Raw genomic sequence first — 21,007 nt, forward strand, 5'->3', positions numbered from 1 at the left:
GGACTACCTACTCAATATATATATACAGGTATATATATATATATATATATATATATATATATATATATACATAATGTATATGTATATACACATGTACATATATATAGGCCTATATATACATGTATAACGAATGCAATGTATATTCACATGCACACACACACAGACACACACACAACCATGAACTCCTTTTAAGATTTTTTCCCATATAAAACAGAAAGCAAAGATAAACAGTTAGTTTTACTGATTTTAAAAAAAAATGTATTTTACAATTATCAAGGTCAATGTTGATTGCTGAGAATCAACCACAGAACAGTGACATACAAGTGTACTACTAATTTGCCAGAAGTACCATTATTATACATAACACACTGTACGATGACTATAATCACAGGCAATACATGCCTTGGAAGCATGCCAATAATAAGCCAGTTCGGGGTTCCGCTGTGAGCATGAGCAGAAAAAGGTAATAGCTCTGTACCGGCAGAGCATGTTCGATGTTGGTGTTTTTATTCACTAAGATAAGCATCTGTGATGTAATGATTAAGTGATCATTATGAGTGGTGCTTGCCAGCACATCCACCTGACAGCAAAAGTGGTACAGTGTACTAGTAGTTGACAGTATCAATAGAAAAAGATTGTTAATACATTTGATGCAAAATAATGAAATGGATGATTTCAAAAGTGCTAATTGATGGCTCATCCTGGTCACCTGGTCTAGGCAAGTTCATTCTCTGTTTGAACACGACTGATTAATTCCATAAATTTTTACGTCGGGTAAGCTGAAATACCTTCTCTCGTTTGAAAACTCATGAAGTGCCTAATCAACTGAGAAAGAAGAATGGTCATTTGTACCAATGTGCCAGTGAGCTAACCCTGAACTGGCTTATACACATAATGTAGGTGAGACAACCAGTATCGCAAATTTCTGACAACTATTATAATCATGAAAATCAACATAAAATCCATGAACAATGGACATTGTCCAGCAAGAACATCAAAGGCATTCTTGGCAACAATATCAAAGGCAGTACATCCGTATAGATTTTCACTTGCTCTTGTTAGCTTCAAGGGTGATTCAAAATGAAATCCTTGTGAAGGCCTATGAAAACATGCTACCTCATGGTATGAGAAAATAATGTGGTAACAATATGTAGGCAAGAAAAATATCACAAATATGACAACTATTACATATCACCAATTCAAATGCATGTACCATGTATACGGTAATGAACTAAGATGCAATACATGGCAACAACCCAAAGTCCATGAATAATGGACACTGGCTGCAGCCTTGTTGTCTGGCCTGAGTAATCGAAGTGTTTTCTTTGAAGTGGTGGGAACACTAGGTGGAGAAGGGCTTTGGAGTCCAGTGGTCTCTTCTCATGTTCAGTCCATCTTTGGTGAAGAGCAACATCACTTTTTGGAAATCTAGGATTTTTAACACGGAGAGAACATGTGTACACGTGAAAATTACTACCATATCAGAATTGCAAGACCTCTTAAACATGTGCAACTACAATATTAAAACTTGATACGCAAGATGATTGCACGTGAATGCTCCTGATAAGATTAAAAATATGCAAGTTTTCTATAGAATTATGTACCAGTACCCATAAGGTACAGTGTACTACTGTGTAGCTAAAACTATTAAACAGCCAAGAATAAGTTGGTACATGATGAAATAGTACTAACCCCTAGAATAGGAGTCTTGGGATTAAAGATGAATTTAACTTTACATATCGGCACCCTTGCACATGCCAAGGATAAGGTTCAACTGAGCACAAAAGCAGATAGGTTTCTACATCGCACATGTACAGCTGTAGCAGGTGAATTCTGGATGGTGCAGCTATTAATGGAATGCAGTGTGGTGTGTGTAGTTGAATCATACAAACTGCACAGTATTGATAACATGCACGCGCACCCAGAGAGACCACCTCCCTGGTTCCCCGTACAATATATTAATCATATCATTACCCCTAACTTTGTTGTATTCGGAAGAGACTCACAACCTTTATGTCCTTGGGGTGGGATCTGGCCAATTCAGAGGTAAAGTTTAACAAAATTTTAGCCCATATCCTTAACTAATAACATATTTTAGTCTATAAAACAAATCTACATGTACATCTTAAATCAGATTTACACGAGTACGTTTACATGTAATTTACAATACTGTTTTCCCTTCCACACAACGTAGACCAGGCCCTAGTTCAATTTTTTTAACAGAGATAAACAGACAGCATACACGCCAAACACAGAATCGAGTGTTTGGGACTACGTAATGATTGAGCTCAAGTAAGCCAGATCACGATCCGCCTGAATGTATAACGTAATTTGGGGCATTAATTCACTTGTCATTCTCATCATGGCTTACCAGTGTCAAACTCACCTGTGAAAAGTCTTTCAACATCCTCCTGCCAAACGATTTGTGTAGTTTATAGCCGCACAATAAGGCATTTTAGTGCCTGGCTCAGTTCGAAATGTCAGAAAAGCACGGTCAATGAATGGCGCTACGGCCTTCCACACAAAAAAGTGTTGCTAAGCAAAATGGCGGACGTCACGTGACAACCAGTCGAGCGACGGCGACAGAACGGGTGGCTAATGATTCTTCTATGTGTAAGAGTTCTGTGGATCCAACTCAGCGCAGCTCTATGGCGCATGAGCGAGCGCCACCTGCTGCTGAAATGAAGAATAAAATTATTCAATTCACATCACACAACAGCATGAGCAACAAGACAAGCGTGGTGTACCCGTGTACCGTGTACGTGCGTGCTTTCAATAGCCAGAGGATGCGCTTTGCTGCCGCATGCATGGCACTACTCGCGCGCTCATAATATACACAGTGAGCTGAGTGCACCCGAGTGCATACAGTGTGAACAGAGCGAAAAAATGGCGGACGGCGTGGACATAGACCTGTATGCAGACGATGTCGACCAAGAGTTTAGTCAGGTTTGACAGCCCCTTACATCTTATTTGCTCAATTATTTCAGTGAATCTTTTGACTTGCAACTGAACTGTTTCTCTAGGTATATGACACATGAAGTAAAGAATTTTGAATAACGCGAATTAACTGAGTTACTGACGAATGTGACATGGGTACGATCGACGAAATGTCACTTGCTTTCGCTCGGAAACTGTCTGTGTAACCTGTGTGATAAATGCAGTCTGAGTTGCAGACATACAGTGCAGTGCAGTGCCAGTGTGATCGCAAACAAAACCTTGTTCTTAAGATTTCTGTAAGACCAAGGAGCTATTAATAGCTCCTTGGTAAGACTCTACACTCAAGCTTTCTCTACTGTTCTGTGGGAGCGGTGCGGTGTGCTTGTGCCAGTACGGTGTTGTGCTTTTGTAATAATCATATTGCATGTTTAGGGCGAAACTAGTAGTATTATGCCAGCCTGGATCCAGCCAGAGCTCAGTAGTCGAAGGTCGAGGAGGAGGGCGCACTGCCATGCCTCTGGCACTGGAGCTGGCTGGGCGCGTGCCCCCTCTTTTTGCTGATTTTGCATTGCACGAGTTGCATGTTTTGTTGTTGGTTGTTGTTGTTTGCCTGTTAGCTGACTATTAACGTTAAACCTGAAGTGGCACTAGAAATATTTTTTTTTTTGAGTTCTGGATTTGTAAGATAATAGAACAGTAGGCCTAAACATAGACTCTAGAGTTCTATTTTTTTTTTTTTTTCTAATTCTGGGAATCTGAACTTCCCAATAAACATGATAAAAATCCTAGTTAATTTTAACAATCATATTACAGAAAACAGACCTGAGCTGAGTTTTGACCTCAAAATTATTCCAATTGATATTTTGGGTTAATACAGAATTATTTGTAATTTAGTACTAATTATTTGTAGACCGTATATTCTTACATCACGACCACATGCATTTACATGTACTGGTAGATCTACTAATATACAAACTGTACATGTAGATTTTTAAAGGCAAGCAAGACACCCATAATTCAACCATAATGCCATCCAAAGTTTGACCGCTGGCTACCTCTAACGTTACACTTTTTTGTGCTGTCGAATCTTGGTGCAAGTTTTTTTACACTGTAAATTGTACATCACACAGCTAATTATGTGTGAGTTATAATTCTTTGTGTGCCAACATGGAAACCCTGTGTGCTGCGTACAGCTAAGTAATTCTGTCTAGGCCACACCACATAAAACGCTTTGGGAATACATTCTGTTTTTAAAGGGAAGATAAACCCCAAGAGCAATGTGGATTGAGTGAAAGCAGTAACATTAGTAGAACACATCAGTGAAAGTTTGAAGAAAATCGGACAATCGATGCAAAAGTTATGAATTTTTAAAGTTTTGGTGTTGGAACCGCTGGACGAGGAGACTACTAGAGGTTATGACGTATGAGTGGACAACAATACCAAGAAAATATAAAGAAAATTCTACAAAAATCCATTTTTCATGAAAACTACAAATTCCATCAACTTGATATTGACATATGTTAAGGGTAGCAATTATTCCCCCTGCTTTCTGAAAGAGGTTGGTCCATTGCTCTTTCATTATTCTAGAAAAGTGAATTTTTGTTGAATTTCCTTTATATTTTCTTTGTATTGTTGTCCACTCATACGTCATATCCTCTAGTAGTCTCCTCATCCAGCGGTTCCAACACCAAAACTTTAAAAAATCATAACTTTTGCATGGATTGTCCGATTTTCCTCAAACTTTCACAGATGTGTTCTACTAATGTTGCTGCTTTCACTCAATCCACATTGCTTTTTGGGTTTACTTTCCCTTTAAGGAAAGTGTATTGTGCACTTTGAGGTCACATATCTGCTGTAAAGCAAGAAACGTTTGTGGCATGCAATTTTTTAACAAATTGGAGGAGACAGCCTTTTTGCATCATGAATTTTTTTTGAATTGCCACATGGGCATTGCATTCAATGCATATAAAGTAGTGTAGACAAGGAATGCCATTCTCTTTGCTCAATTTTCCAAGAATGTTCTATGCGCGTTTTAATTTTTGGCTCTTGCGAAAATAAAATGCACACGAACATTTCTGGTGTTGCAGTTTTACAATACTTATTTTATTGTTTCTTGTCCTTTAACCATTGACTGTAGGAGGCTGAACAATACAACTCAAGCTCAGGTGGTGTTGATTTGTATGATGATGTGATCACTGCTCCCTCAGATGGAGGCAAATCATCTCAGAGTGTAAGTTTGCAGAGATTTCTCCGAATTTCTTTTTTAATCTGTTTTTTTTTTTTCTTGGGGGGGGGGGGGGGGATAATATGCGCGGCATGGCACCATATGCAGACCTCCCAACCATCTTGAAATTGGAGGAAAGAATCTGAATTTTTGACCATTTCCAGGTCTTGTTTCAATGGCAGTTTCCTATTTTTCTTGATGATTTTATTTCACACTCCTAAGGGAACTGCTCTTTATTTCCTACTTTTGAGCCAAATCATCCCTATTTTTCAGTCAGAAAGGTTGGAAGGTCTGCATATTGGCATTGGCAGAAGCCTGTAAGTATGATACCACTGATGTTAGTGTTATTTACTGAGTAAGGGGCGACAATAGATTACTTTTGTGAGCTTTAGCTCATGTGTTGCATGTACATCTGTGCATGCATTACATTTTTTATAAACTGTACCATACCTATATGTATAATTTGCATTGATCTGTCTTTGTAATGTTTTATTTGACTGAAAAATAATGATAATGATGATAATAATGAATAATAACCAACAATGATATATGTAAAAGTATGTACATGTAATATTTCACCCTACTTATACCACACAACAGATCTCTGGTGGGGGCGACGCCTCCAAGGGTAGGCGGTCATCCTCGGACCATCACCATTCTGGACATCAGGGCGGCTACTCTGGCAAGAGAGTCTCCCTTTATGTGGGCAATCTGACCTGGGTATGGCTACCCTCCATTCAATACAGCTGATGCACATAGCAATTTATTGTATAAATTACGAACAGTATTTGTTTAAATCTGAATTTTATGTATGATGGTAAATGTCTGCATAAAGGGAAAGTGTATTGACACCCTAAAGGCATTATTTACCATTTGCAGATGAAGCAAATATCCAGCCTTAGTGCTTCAAAAGTAGTTCTAAAATGTGAGTTAGGCATAGAAACAACCATTGTAATTAAAAAAAAATAATAATCAGGATAACCAATATTAAATATTGTTGAACAGTAGTTATATTTTTGGTGATATTTTGTGTGTTTAGCTTGTCTTGGTATGTACAATACCATGTAGTCATGAATAAAAATGACCAACATTTTTCTTTTGGCAGTAGCGTTAATTATGATATCTTTACAGTAGCTCAGCTCAGTGACTACTGCATTCTCTCATTTTATTTCTCTCCTTTTTTTCTTTTCTTTTTTTTTTTGTTAAAGATGTAAGTAATGTTTTATTCCATTTTGGCACCTTGATTTTTTTCAGTGGACCACTGACAGAGATCTCACCCAAGCCATCAATGAACTTGGGGTCAACGACCTGCAGGACATCAAATTCTTTGAGAACCGGGCCAATGGTCAATCTAAGGGCTTTGCCGCAGTGCACGTTAGCTCCGATACCTCCTATCGTCTCTTGATGAACAACCTTGGCAAAAAGTGAGTAGTGTGCCCTCTTCCTCTCTGGATAAACTTTGACAGACTTTTGATGCAAATGTATCTTTGGGGCATGAGAGTACAAAAGTGTAATATCATAGCTTTTCATTGCCATGGAAGCTGGTTCTAGACACCCTCTCCTGTCCTGGGCCCATATCATAAAAGTTGATATGATAGCAACTCTAGCTAGAATAGCAACTTCCTGTAGCAACAACCAATCAGGAGCATTGATTCTTGTTGTTACCATGACAATTGCCATTTCAGCAAGAGTTGCCATTATAGCAACTTTTTTTTTTTTTTTTTGAATGAAATGGGGCCCTGATCCAAGTGTTTATGGGAGCACCTGGTTCTCATTTCAGCTATAAAGACTGTTATATCATTACTTCAGTACTCTTTTGCAGGGCATTGGCATGACACTTGTAGGACAATTTATGGACCACTTGTAGGGTAGTTGCAGGACATTTTCAGGTGTTTGGCCCCTGCCCACAAGAAGATTTTTTTTTAAATGAAAATTCTTCCTCTAGTTCGTGGGATTATGAAAAATGCAGAGTTTTGCACTTGATGCAAAAATAACATGTCTGCTTTGAGCAGGAGAGGAGGGTTGTGTAATTGATTTATATTTTCTTATATGGCATGGTATAAAAATAGGGTATATATGCAAAGCAAAATTGATATGAGAGGCTGTTGGCAAAACTGATGTCAAAGTTAGAGCCCAAGAAGAATGAAAATTGATTATTTCCCACAAATGACTTCTCAAAACAAAAGTGTAGGACTGAGGCTGGGAAGGTGAAGAAAATGTGGTGTAGAGTACGAGAAGAGTTCAGTTATTTTCCCCGCCGAACGAGTTCGAGCAGGGGACTATGAAACGGGCTCCGTACGTGTGTGTGTCCGTGTGTCCGTGTGTCCATCCGTGTGTCCGTGTGTCCGTTCGTGCGTCCGTGTGTGATCAAAATGTTCAAAATGCTACTCCTTCGCCATTTCTAACCCGATTTTGATTCTGTTTGCTTTATATGATAGCACTACATGAGAGCTTTGAAACTTGTATACAGAATTTCAGTTGTGACCTTTGACCTTGACCTTTGACCTATATTGTACATTTTGCTTCAAAATGCTACTCCTTCGCCATTTCTAACCCGATTTTGATTCCGTTTGCTTTATATGATGGCACTAGGTGAGGGCTTCAAAACTTCTACGCAGAATTTTGACCTTTGACTTCTTTGACCTTTGACCTTGATTTTTGACCTATATTGTACATTGCCTACAAAATGCTACTCCTTCGCCATTTCTAACCCGATTTCGATTCCGTTTGCTTTATGTGATGGCACTAGGTGAGGGCTTCAAAACTTTTACGCAGAATTTTGACCTTTGACTTCTTTGACCTTTGACCTTGATTTTTGACCTATATTGTACATTTTGCTACAAAATGCTACTCCTTCGCCATTTCTAACCCGATTTCGATTCCGTTTGCTTTATGTGATGGCACTAGGTGAGGGCTTCAAAATTTTTACGCAGAATTTTGACCTTTGACTTCTTTGACCTTTGACCTTGATTTTTGACCTGTATTGTACATTTTGCTACCAAATGCTACTCCTTCGCCATTTCTAACCCGATTTCGATTCTGTTTCCTTTATGTGATGGCACTAGGTGAGGGCTTCAAAACTTCTACACAGAATTTTGACCTTTGACTTCTTTGACCTTTGACCTTGATTTTTTTACCTATATTGTACATTGGCTACAAAATGCTACTCCTTCGCCATTTTAAACCCGATTTCGATTCCGTTTGCTTTATGTGATGGCACTAGGTGAGGGTTTCAAAACTTCTACATAGAATTTTGACCTTTGACTTCTTTGACCTTTGACCTTGATCTTTTTACCTATATTGTACATTTTGCTACTAAATGCTACTTCCGGCGGGGACATATATTACGCTCCGCGTGATTTCTACTTTTCCTTGTTGTTACTACAACCCAAACTCATACATATTTTGAACATGAGGTAGTCAGCTATTTGGATTGTGTCTCGATGTAGTAATACTAAGGAAAAACAGGATTGACAAGGTATAAACATACTTCTGATTAGCAGAAACATTTGATCACTTTAGAGCCACACGTTAACTCCTTTTTCAGCTTCACAGCCCCACCAAACTTATTTGGCTCGCTGGCTTTTGCTGGATTATTCTTTTTATGGAACAGCTGGCCGCTTGATGCTGAGAGACCCTCTATATAGAATGGAAGAAGGCTACAGAGTCAGATTTCGGATTATTTGAAGCTCACAGAGCAATTGGTACTCTTACATACTGTAAACTTCTGCTGTCGCACTTTCTTTGTCCAACCAGAGAGCTACATGGTCAGATGCCTGTGGTCACTCCTTACAGCAAGCAGAACTTTGGACAGTTTGACCAAGCTTCCAAGAAAGGTAATGAAATCTGCATAGCTTGGTGCCCTAAAGCAAAGCAACTAATGAGGATTCTGCTAGTCATTGTGTCAGTTTTAATGTGTCACTTGATGCTCAATTCTTTCTCAGCCATGACACCAAAGCAAAGCAAGCCTCGGCTTTTAGAGAACCTTTAATTTCCATGCTTGAATGATTACTGAAAGTATTGATGTTGCATGTACTGATGCACTAGGCTGTTAACCCTAACTAGGCCGGGGGGGGGGGGGGGGGGGGGGGGGGGGGGGCCTCCGAGGCCCCCCCCTCGACGTTTCGCGCGATGTATCGCTATCGCGAGAAGCTATCGCCGCGACGTTTCATGACTTTTTTCTTTCGAGTCTCCCGCATCTTTTGACACCAAATTTGCGATGCCCGGGCGTGCAGTTCCGAAGTTGCGCATAAATATGCACGTGCATGTCAGACCAAAAATTGCTGAAAAACGTGAATTTGTGTACAATATCAATGCAAACTGTGTTTCCAGGCAAATTTCATAAAAGCATGATTATTTTGGGGTTTTATTGATTAAAATCAATTAATAACGCATTTTCTTGTTCGGAACGATGTCACGGACAAATTTCATCGAAAAAACAATGAAAAACATAAAGTCGAAAAAACAAAGAAATACATAAGAAATTAAAAAAACAATAAAATACTTAGGAAATTTTTTCTGATTGCGCAATTTTTTTCTCTTACATTTGCTAAGGACACTAAAAAGAATATTTACACAAAAAATGTGCCTGTTTTGAGCTTTAATTAGTGATTTATACCAAATTGTCTGATTTCATGCATCATTATGCATAAATTAGCATAATTTAGTGTAAATGATAATTTTTGACAAAATTAACTTCATGGTACTTTAGATTACATCATAGGCAATGCGTGTGCCAATTTTCGTCGCGATCGCGCGGTCAACGGCCGAGATCCGGAGGGGGGGCCTGGGAGGCCCCCCCCCCCCCCCCGGCTCTATCATCTACCTGAATAGCCCGGCCTAGTTAGGGTTAAGGTGAATGAATGTATTACTATTGGTATCAGAAAGAAATGTCTTATTGCTAATTGTATGTAAACTGTGTGGAAAGTTTAATCCACCATGTAGCTGCTGTTTGATGATGAGTGAAGTTATTTGATATCTAGCAGCAATATTCTTGTAGTCGCTTTTTTCAAGGCAGCATTCCGTATGATATCACTTTTGGGTGATTGCAATAGTTACTCCAAATTCAGTGCAACCAAAGAGTTGTAGATCAGCAAAAGCTGATGTTAAGCGACTTTGAAAACATGACTGATGAGTAGTACAAGTCCTTTATTCTCATCGAAGGTAAATGTTTGTGTAGTCCATCTGACCAGTCAAGTAATGTCAAGTAATTTGTTTGTTTAGAGTTGATCCCTAAGATATCTTCATATGTCTTTTTTCTTTCTTGTGTGTGCAATACCATGATTGTCGAATGGGTTTGTCAGTGAGGACTGATGGAGCTAAATGCCAGCCAGATCATTTCCAGTTGAGGTCAGAGGATGAAGCTCCAAGCAAGCATTGTTAAAACTTGAAAATATTTGTTTTTCCTGTAACTCTTACGCTTTCCCCCATTTACTCTTCATCAGTGCATGATGGACGTGACTCTCGGGAACACCATAACAACCGGGAGGAACGCTACGGGAACTGGAGAGGTGGGGGTGGTCAGTATTCAACGACAAAGAATTTTTGCAAACCTCTTTGAGGGAGTCTATCTCTCACCTTTCTTTGTGCTGCAGTATAAATCCGTCCACATTGTGTACGCCAAAGACTTCATACGAGAAGACTGCAGAGTTTATAGGCCAAGATGATACTGTTACTGAATATTAGCTTTTACTTGTAGCTTGTAAATAGAAGCTGGTTATTGTTCCAGCAGATACACTTACCTTGTAGCTTGTAGTAAGCAGTGAATCATGTGAGATATAAGAATGATGCAAGGAGTTATCTGCACAAAGGATGGGCCGAGTGATAGAACTCCTTTTTCATATCGAGAGGGGAGAAATGATGGCACTGCCGTGCTCTAATATGCGATGTCTTTGTCCGTTTTTCCCAGCTCAAGGTGGCCAGGGAGATGGGCGGGACAACCGAGATTACCGTAACCGTGACGACCGTTACCAGGACAGGAGAGGCGGCGGTGGAGGAGGGAATCAATATGGTGGCCCTCCTCAAAACAACCAAGGACCTCCCCCACCCAGATTCCAGAACCAGGGCCCGCCCCCAATGCACCCAGGGCCACCTCCGCCGATGAACCAGGGACCACCTCCGATTCATCAAGGACCACCCCCTCCCATGAACCAAGGACCGCCCCCTGGACCCCAAGGACCACCCCCAATGAATCAAGGCCCTCCCCCAATGAATCAAGGACCACCACCAATGAATCAGGGCCCTCCCCAAATGAATCAAGGACCGCCTCCAATGAATCAAGGTCCACCCCCTCAGGTAAATACTGTAGAAGCTGTTATTTTTCTGAGAGTTTAATTTTTACACAGTTTGCAAATAACGGTCACAAATTTAACAACACGCAGAAATATCGCAATGCGCTGGGGTAATAGCACATTTACAATAGCCTCGTCAATTCGCGAAAACAACATCTCACAAAAATGTATGTGACCTCGCCATTTGCGAAAATATCTGTACGCGAAAATAATAGCGAATTTAGTAACTGATGGGGTAAAGTGTCTTGACCCAGCCGTGGAGTAATTCTGCTGCAGAAAATATCATCTCTAACTCATTAGATTGGCAGCTCAGAGTTTCACCGTATATCCTGCCTCTTGTATGAAGAGTTTGAATTGGTTGATTTTATGTAGTCTGCACAAATCGTAGGATAAAAGAAACCTAAAAATATTTGCCAATATGAGACAAGTTTGTAAGCCATTGCCAACTTCATGATCAGATATGAAATTAGTGATTTGAAAATGTGGTTTCTTTGACTTGATTGCTCAACCTGACCATCAGGGGGTGCGTATATCAACTCACATCTGGCACAGAATTAAGGTTTCCAAACAACTTACAGGGAGATTTGGGCAGTTGATCAACGCAAAGCTGTTTTGGTTTGATTATGGGGCTAGAAACAGCTTTTTGGAAAGCAAAAGGAAGTGTGATTGCTAATGCGTTTCAGGAAGAAACACATTCAGTGGAGCTGATAAATGCAAAGTCGATTCGAGTATCGTTTATGTCTCGGAACTCCTCATACTGACTACTCCAGCACACAATCTCCACTTCTCTGCACAGGGGAGCTGCACAGTGTCAATTCCTTCCTCTGGACTCATGACAGAAATGATAAATGCAACTAGTATTTCTCAGAGCACAATTTTAAGTGTTTTATCACAAAATTGGCTAAGTGCCATTTCAAACACATACTAAGTCCTTCATTAGATACAGGAGAATAAAACCTTTTCAGTGATACCTCACTTATAACATAACAAGGAATATTCTTGAAGTTATGATGAAAGATATCCTGTATTTCGTATTCTTTTCTTTGTTTTTTAACAGCTTTAATTGCTAATATCTCACATCAACAAAAATGGAGTTAGCTTGTTTTGCAATAGGGTTCTTCACGTAGTGCTTGACAAAGTGGAGTGTTTGTACACATATGTGGCATGGGGTGTCTTGTTTATACCATTCTCATTCTGTTTCTTTGCACCAAACAGGGCCCTCCCCAGGGACCACCACCCCCAAGACCCCCTCCACCAGGTAAGATTTTTTTTGAATGGAAGAGAGATTAATGGAAAAGACATAAACCAAAACTTCAGTGGTCCATTTGACCCATCTTTTCATTTGCCCCATCTCCTTTTCTGTCCACAGTCCTTTTCTTGATTTCCGTCATCTCAAACCTGTCCCTTTGTTAATCTCACCACCGTGCAAATCTTCAAAAATTAGAAGATAAGTGCCCGTTGACATGTTATCTGAGAGACCAGTATACCTGCATATTCAAATTGTTATTTGTATGCCTCTAATCTAGTAGAATGAAGTTCGTTCCCAACCAACAACGAAGACTTGCCTGACCTAACAACACCTAATGCATGCAAACTTAATTTAAAACATTTGAATGCATCAAGTATGTATAAGGGATGGAACAGTTTGTTCCCAAGGTCTCTTAAGGAAAATATTAATCAACGAGCTTATTACTGATATCTGTGCAATGCTGGATTGTGAACAAAACACATTAGGCCCTTTGCTGCTGTCTGGTTATTAGCATTATTTATCAGTCTTCTGATCTTCATCTCTAACAGGATCCAACTAAAAACAAAACAGAACAAAGCAAAAAAAAAAAAAAAAAGAGATAAAGCTAGGAACAAAACGAAGCAAAAAACAAAAATGCTACTTACATTAGACATACAAAGTTGTAGGCCCACAAACTTCAGTAAATCAGATCACATATTTCAAGGTACAGACATAATTTCTTCCACTTATCGTTTTCATGTGAATTTTCATCTTCTCAGGAATGCCGCCAAGGAACATGCCACCACCAGGTCAGGGCCCTCCCCCTTCCCAGGGAGCCCCGCCTCCAAGGCCCGGAGGCCCGCCCATGCAGGGTCCTCCTCCCCACGGACCTCCTCCTCCAAGACCAGGGGTAAGAAAACCCAAACAGAGATGAAATACATCCGCCATTTCATTTCAACACTTGAATCCTCACCCAACTTCTACTACGTGTTCCTGTTTGATTGAAACACTGCTATTTTTTGAGGAAAGAACAGGTTTACTGATACTTGAGTTCTCATTTCTGTCAGTGTCTGTAGTGAAGTAGTGTCGTGGCTCTCTTTGGCGGGAGTGATATAGTAAAGTGAATTGTTGCGGGGAGGGGGGGAAACACACTAAAGGATTATGTGAAGTGATTGAATTTTTCTGTTTGAAAGTTCAAGCATTCTTTTTGAGGAGGTTTATGTTATCCTTATGTTCGAAATTGTGGTAGAAGATTACAATAGTAGATCACCATTTACAATTCTGGACCATGGAACCTTGGCTACTAGTGTCAGGTGTCTCTTCTTTGTATTTTTTTTTTTTTTTTTTTTTGCAACTCTACAAATTAAGTCCTAAGAAATTGGATTTTTTTTTTTTTCTTTCTGGTGTAGTTTATGATGTTATCAATGCTTTTTCCATCTACCAGATGCCCCCACCACCAGGAATGCAGGGTCCCCCTCGTGGGCCCCCGCCCCCATCAGGAATGCGAGGTCCACCCCCACCCATGGGCATGAGGGGACCTCCCCCGCCAAACATGGACAAAGGCCCGCCCAACCAGGGGGTGAGTGACACATGTAATAGCTTTCTTTTCTCATCAATCTTAATCTGGATGCAGTAAACCCACCTTACTGTCTGCCATGGGCAACCAAAATGGAAGGATTGGGGCAAGTAGCAATGGTGAACACTTGGCCAGTTTGATGAATGAGCTGAGTGGGTATGAGCAGCGCATGAGTGTTTGAGTTTTAGTCCCTTGCTTAAAGTTGGTACAGTTTTCACTCATACCTTGTGAAAGAGAATTGTATTTGCCAGTGTATGACCCACACCCCAAAGTTCCAGGTACAAGTTAACAAGAAAAATTCAAAACTCTCTTGCCTTTCAATTAGCGAGACTATTCCAATACTGCCAGTGATGCAGTTAGTCTTGATCTTTACATTAGCAACTTCAATTCAGAACTGAGTGAAGAGAGAAATCTATGGGTTTAGAAGAAAGCTGAACATATTTTATGATTATTTTTTTTTTCTTTTTTTCCAGCCACATGGTGGAATGCCGCCGCCTCGCATGCAGGGACCCCCTCCTCCAAATTCTGGGCCACCAGGCCAGGGACCGCCCCCAGGACCAAGACCAGGTTAGTAGTGCCTGTCACTGTCTACTGCAGCTCCAGCCATGAATGTTACACTGGTATCGTATAAGCTATCATTTTCGCATACAGATATTTTCACGAATAGGGAAGTCACACACAGTTTTGCAAGATGTTGTTTTTTCAATTTTAACACCACCTGTCTGTTCACTCAGCTACTTTAAGCGATCAAGCTCAAGTCTTGATATTTTTTTTTGCATTTGTTAAATTTGTAGCCCATCAATGGTTTGCGAAATTTGCGAAAACAACAGCTTTTGCAATAATACAATTTGATAGGAAGGGTAGAAATGAGGAAACAATTATTTATATAACATGATAGATTTGAGAGGTCAAGGGGCAAGATCAAAGGTCACATTACTTTTCTTTTAATCCAAAATTTTGCTTGAATTGTCATGTTTTCGAGCTATATCTTCCACACCGAAAGTTCAGTGATATTGTTTTGTGGTGAAGTAATAGTTCAAGAGATTGGGAAATGTTTTCTGTGTTTATAGATAATTAAAAGGTCAGTGGTCAAAATCATTGAACTCCTAAAAATCTAAAGGAGGTCCATTTACTCAAGCCAGAATGTAGTGAATAAGTGAAGAGGGCGACAAGGGTGATTCTTCCATTTTGACTGAATGTGTTTAGTTGCAGTAGTTCTGATGTCCTCTTTGACAGAGCTTGCTTCCTCCTTTCACTTCTGTATATTTACACTGATGCCCCTTTTGTTGTTTATTATTATGTACAGGTGGACCGCCTCCCCAAATGGGCGGACCCCCAAATAGAGGCCCACCCCCTCCAATGCAGGGCCCGCCCCCAAATCAGGTAAGAGATCTGGTGATGTAGACTGGGCAGCCTAATGAGGCAGTTTTATGTCTTCATCAGTTATTCTCATTACTTGATGTGTTTCCTTGCTTCTTTGGAGAATCGTTGAGTATGATGAAGGGATTTTTTTTTAATTTTTTAATTCATGGTTTATGCTTGTTGAGATGGAAAAATGTCAGTTTCTCTTGATTAAACGTGATGGCGATCTTCGGAAAATAGAATGGACATTGTTTACAAACAGAAGGCATAAGAGATGTCTCAGAGTAAACCAAGTACTGTAAATGTCAATATTTACGAGTGATTAATTTTAGCTGCTGAGCGGATGAAAGAAATATTTGCAGGTTCCTGAATTTGCGTTGCACAGTTGTCAACCCATTCATAGTGTGCACAGAAAACAGTAAAGACATTTTCGCGGGTTTTAGAATTCATGCTAGCCAGATATTATAGTGAAAAAATACTCAAAAATTAATGTAAGGCGAAAGTTCTGCGTCTACAGTAGAGAAAGGACAACTTTGTCTGCCCTGTCTTGACTTGATACAACTATCACTGGACTTTTGCATGCTATGACTTTCTTAGGGCAATAAAGGGCTGAAATTATGTAATATATGTCCTATGTCAGTGTAATTCACAGGCAAGTTTGTTTTTCTCATTTGAAGATGCAGGGGCCTCCAAGGGGTCCACCTCCACCCCAGTCTGGCCCGCCTCCGCTCCGCCCTCCACAGTCGGCACCAATGCCACCTGTTTCTGGTCCCCCGCCAAACATGGGAGGACCTCCTCCGCCTCATATGAACAGGCCTCCACCACCCAACATGAGCGGTCCCCCGCCTAACATGGGAGCACCTCCACCCAACATGGGGGCACCACCTCCAAACATGGGTGCTCCGCCCTCCAACATGAACGCGCCGCCCCCGAATATGAGCGGGCCGCCACCCAACATGAGCGGTCCCCCGCCCAACGTGGGTGCCCCTCCGCCGAACATGAATGCGCCGCCGCCAAATATGGGCGGCCCCCCTCCGCCGAACATGAGCGGCCCGCCTCCACCCAACATGCAAGGACCGCCTCCACACCACACGGGGCTCCCCCCACAGCAGCACAATGCTCCGCCTCCCGCCCAGCACCCCAACCAACATCCCAACCAACATCCCAGTCAGCACCACTCGGCACCGCCCATGCCCCAGCAGTCCAGTGTACCACAGCAGCAGAATCTCCCTCAAGTCAGCACTGCGCCGCCGGCGCCTCATGTGAACCCTGCGTTCTTCCCCAACCAGAGTCAGGTGCCGCCAACACAAACACCGCCACAGCAGGATAGACCTGTGAGTATCCCTGTTTAATTTGTAGTACAGTGCACTCCCGTTATAAGGTACATGGTTATAATAAAATTCCGGTTACAACAAAGTAAAAATTCAGGCTAGAACATTATCTGCTGTATGTTTTTTCTCGTTTATTTGTTCAGTTATAACGAAATTTAGATATAACAAACGAAAAGTGCTAGTCCAGAGGACTTCATTATAATGGGAGTCCATCCACTGTACCCTCATTTAATTTGTAATCCAGCTTTTCTGTTTTGCATGTGTTTCCTCATATTGTTTATTCCAGTCAAAGTTTTATTGAAATGAAGAAAATTACAAAATCATTGTTTTATTGAGGCTGTGTTAGAAACAATGTGCTTGCTAAAAGAAGGATTGTGCTTGAGGCTGCTTGAAATGTTTGATTTCACTTCATATCGTGACAAGAGAATGTGGTAGCCTCCCTGCTTTTGAAATTGTTTTGTCTGATTTTATTATGTAAATTGATCAATCGTTTTTGCCTACTGAAGCTTTTCCGCTGCTGACTCTTTTTAATCTCCCTAATATTGAAATGTGAATGTTACTATCTACGAAGTGAGCAGATCTCATTTAGAAACTCAAATTGAGGGAATATTTTGTTGCTGGGGCAATATTTGCAGTCTTGATTGTGATTTATTTCTTACCATTGCTTGTGACATTTCATTTACAGCCCTATGACCAGTCCAGGCAGAACTATAACCAACAAGATTCATACAGGCCCCCGGAGCAAGAGAGGTCAGTAGAAACAGACCTGTTTGACTCTTCTGTGGTACACGCTGTCACCTCCTGGATGACTCTTCTGGTCCTTTTTTACTCTTCTCTGACTCTTTTCCCGACTCTTTCCATTGCTCTTTGACACTTTTGTTACTCTTTCCTGGTGTGTGACCAATTGATATTTCATGGATTTAACCATCTTTCTCGTTTTGATTTTATGTCTTTTCCATTATTGTTCAACCCATTTTTTTCTTCTTCTTCTTTCTGTAGAGCATATATTCCTGACTACATCAGTTAAGCTTGTAGAGGGGGCTTTTCCTCCCACACTTCAGTTTTCATTGTGTATGACATTTGATCTCTTAACTGGTGGAATGGTAGTACACACATTTCATATCTTTTTCTTCATTAGATATCTCTATTGCACTTCTCCAAGGACGACTGCCTAGTGCAGCAGGAAAATGGTCACTAGAGCAGGTTCAATAGATAGAGCTTTTCCAAAGGAGACTGCTTAGTGCAGCAGAATAATGTAAGGAAAATGTCAGTGTTATGATATGTTCTTTTATGCATTGCTTAATGTATTTTATGAAGATATTTGATGTTTTATTGTTTCACTTTCTCTGTAGACAACCATCCCCTGCTCCTCAGCTCAGCGAAGCAGAATTTGAGGAGATAATGAACAGGAATCGAAACGTTTCATCCAGTGCCATTGCCAGAGCAGTCAATGATGCCTCATCAGGTGAGTTTTCTGAGAAAAGCCAAAAAAGCCTGAGTGAATTGATTGTTATTATATACCAATATGTGCAGACATGACCTAATCAAACACAAATTGCATATTTTTACTATTAACCCTAACCAGGCCTGGCTTTTTTGGGGTGTTCTGTGGCCGGGGGAGGGTTAATTCAACCCCCCCCCCCCCCATCTCAGCTGTCGATCGCACAATCGGCATGAATTTTGTCACATGCATTACCTGTGGCATAATCTACCAAACTATAAAAAAAGGAATTGAAATTTTCATTATATTAATTAATTATGCTATATATGCATAAAATCATACATTTTGCTCTAAATCATAAAGTAAAGCTCCTAGAATCTTAGTTTTTGGTGATAATATTGTTTGTAGCATTCCTAACAATGTACTTGAAAAAAAAACTCTGGTATCAAAATCAATTTCTTATGTATTTTATTGTTTTATGAATTTCTCATGTATTTCTTTGTTTTTCGACCTTTTGTTTTATTTTTTATTGCAAAATTTATGACAGAACCTATTTCGAGCATAATTTTGCTAAAATTAATTGGTTTCAGCCTATGAAAGTGAAAATAATCATATCTTTATGAATAAGGTGAGAGAACTCCATTTGCATAGACTTTATATGGAAAATCATGTTTTTTAGCGATTTTTGGTCTGATAGGCATTTATAAAAGGTCCTGCAGCAGCGTAGTGGTATGTAGATTTTTGCGAAAATGGTGTCAAAAGATGTGCGAGAATTGAAAGTAAAAAGTCGGCGAACGGTGTGGTCAAAAAATTTCGCGTGGCGGAATAGTCGTGAAAAAATGTCGGCCTTTGTAGGGTTTAGTTTCATGAGTACTGTCATCCATTAGCATCACTTATAAGACAGGGGTACAATGAGTGATGCCCTTGAAAGTGCAAACAGAGATTTGATAAGTTTTTGTTCCTTCCTGTGCTGATTCCAGGATCGTACGCCAGTGCCATAGAGACACTCGTCACGGCCATCTCCTTGATTAAGAGGTCAAAGGTCGCCAACGATGACCGTTGTAAGCTCCTCATCAGCTCCCTGCAGGACTGCCTGCATGGCATCGAGACCAAATCCTATGGCTCAGGATCGAGGTGAGAAACCGTTCTAGTATGGTGTGTGTCCCCATTTTGAGATCCTCTTTTCCGCTTTTTGTCTTTTCCCAAAGCCTGATTTGTGTTAGCGTGGTGAATAAGAGCTATGCAAATGGATAGAGCTGCAGAATTTTTGTCCAAAGGAGTAGGTGGAATAAAAAAAATCATCATAGCTCTCTATTTGTTTTGTAGTTTTCAACACTAGGCTACAAAAGAGTAATAATGGATGGCAATGATGATGATGGTTATGATGATGATGACAGTTACGATGAGTATGATAACGACGCTTATTATTTGGCTTTGTGTGTACCTTGCATCAAGATCAATGGTCTAATGCAACTGATTGACAAATTGCCCTACATCGACGTAAATAAGCACTGAATTGATCAGTGTTTTTGTAGTAGCCATGATAAAAAATCATAGGCGTACATACTCGAGCAGGATTCGAACCTACGACCTCCTGATCACCGGACAGGCAGCGTCTCCACTAGACCACCGAGCTTTCGCCCGACAGCAAGTGTTGGTTTTAATCCTTATAGCAGGCAGCGGGTACTGCGTAATTATTCAAATTCATGAAATTCTTCCGTCGAGGTGTTTCAATGCAACTGATTGACAAATTGCCCTACATCGATTACGTCGATGTAGGGCAATTTGTCAATCAGTTGCATTAAAACACCTCGACGGAAGAATTTCATGAATTTGAATCAATGGTCTATTCTACAATTTGTTTTGGGGATGCTGTAATAAATCCAAGCCGGTCCAGCCTTCCACTCCATGGTATCCCTGTGCTACTGGGTCTTTGATCCATGAGAGAACTTTGCTTTTATTAGCAAGCTAGTGTGTTCAAAGCTTACTGAACTTACTGTAATACTGAACTTACTGAAGGGCCGCATCCGTCTTGGTAGTGTACCAATGTAGTGCGGCTAGGGTGAGGGGGGCTATTCGCCCTTAGTAACCCATTGATAGTCTTAATTCTGTTTTGAAGCTGTTTATTGACGTTGCGTGAACTGCTGCTTGGGGGAGATTGTTCTAGTCTTAAATTACCCTTTGACTGAACGTGTATTTCTTGGCGTCAAGCTGGTGTATGTGTGAGTGAAAAGAGAACTTCGAGATCTCCATCATTCTGCGGGGGTCGCCATAAAAAACTAACATAAATCTTGTATTGTCCTGACCAGAAAATATAAGACACTCTCTGATTTGGGAACTCCATTTGCGTATTAAAGGGATGGTTACAGTATTGGTTGGGATGAGGATTGAGCTTTCAACTCTCTACTACACTGAGAAACCCCTTATGAAATGTTTTAGAGTGCAACATTCTCAGAGGAATTCAGTTTATTTTCTGAAAATCGTTTTTGAAATGGCCGAGATATCCAGAAACAAAGTAAAACAAAGCAATCCTGATGAAAAATAGGTCCCACCTTTTATTAGCATTGCTTGTTTTGGATGTTTATATTTCAGCCTTTTCAAAACCAATTCCCATCAAA

General features: G+C 40.4%; 1 protein-coding gene and 1 long non-coding RNA gene across 5 annotated transcripts in view; one reads left to right on the top strand and one right to left on the bottom strand.

The window, feature by feature from the left end:
* Positions 1–235: 235 nt before the first annotated feature.
* Positions 236–2,521, bottom strand: LOC140236003 (uncharacterized). The gene is made up of 2 exons (XR_011901732.1): positions 2,387–2,521; positions 236–1,428 (listed from the first exon to the last, which is right to left on the bottom strand). It is a non-coding gene; the product is annotated as an uncharacterized lncRNA (long non-coding RNA).
* A 353-nt stretch (positions 2,522–2,874) lies between these two features.
* LOC140235595 (uncharacterized) overlaps positions 2,875–21,007 on the top strand; it is a 32,893-nt gene continuing 14,760 nt past the window's right edge. Inside the window, exons 1-15 of one of the 4 annotated variants that reach the window (XM_072315601.1) lie at positions 2,875–2,946; positions 5,075–5,167; positions 5,762–5,881; positions 6,416–6,585; positions 8,918–8,997; positions 11,070–11,455; positions 12,667–12,709; positions 13,459–13,589; positions 14,124–14,258; positions 14,729–14,822; positions 15,562–15,638; positions 16,295–16,951; positions 17,634–17,698; positions 18,301–18,413; positions 19,370–19,523. In XM_072315601.1, the coding sequence (XP_072171702.1) occupies positions 2,887–2,946; positions 5,075–5,167; positions 5,762–5,881; positions 6,416–6,585; positions 8,918–8,997; positions 11,070–11,455; positions 12,667–12,709; positions 13,459–13,589; positions 14,124–14,258; positions 14,729–14,822; positions 15,562–15,638; positions 16,295–16,951; positions 17,634–17,698; positions 18,301–18,413; positions 19,370–19,523 (2,378 nt within the window). In that variant the 5' untranslated portion in view covers positions 2,875–2,886. Of the gene's footprint in view, positions 2,947–5,074; positions 5,168–5,761; positions 5,882–6,415; positions 6,586–8,917; positions 8,998–10,605; positions 10,681–11,069; positions 11,456–12,666; positions 12,710–13,458; positions 13,590–14,123; positions 14,259–14,728; positions 14,823–15,561; positions 15,639–16,294; positions 16,952–17,633; positions 17,699–18,300; positions 18,414–19,369; positions 19,524–21,007 lie in introns of those variants that run through there. The other 3 variants (XM_072315598.1, XM_072315599.1, XM_072315600.1) reach the window with 3 other exon arrangements.

The sequence above is a fragment of the Diadema setosum genome, chromosome 12 (genome assembly GCF_964275005.1).
Source record: "Diadema setosum chromosome 12, eeDiaSeto1, whole genome shotgun sequence".
NCBI lineage: Eukaryota > Metazoa > Echinodermata > Echinoidea > Diadematoida > Diadematidae > Diadema > Diadema setosum.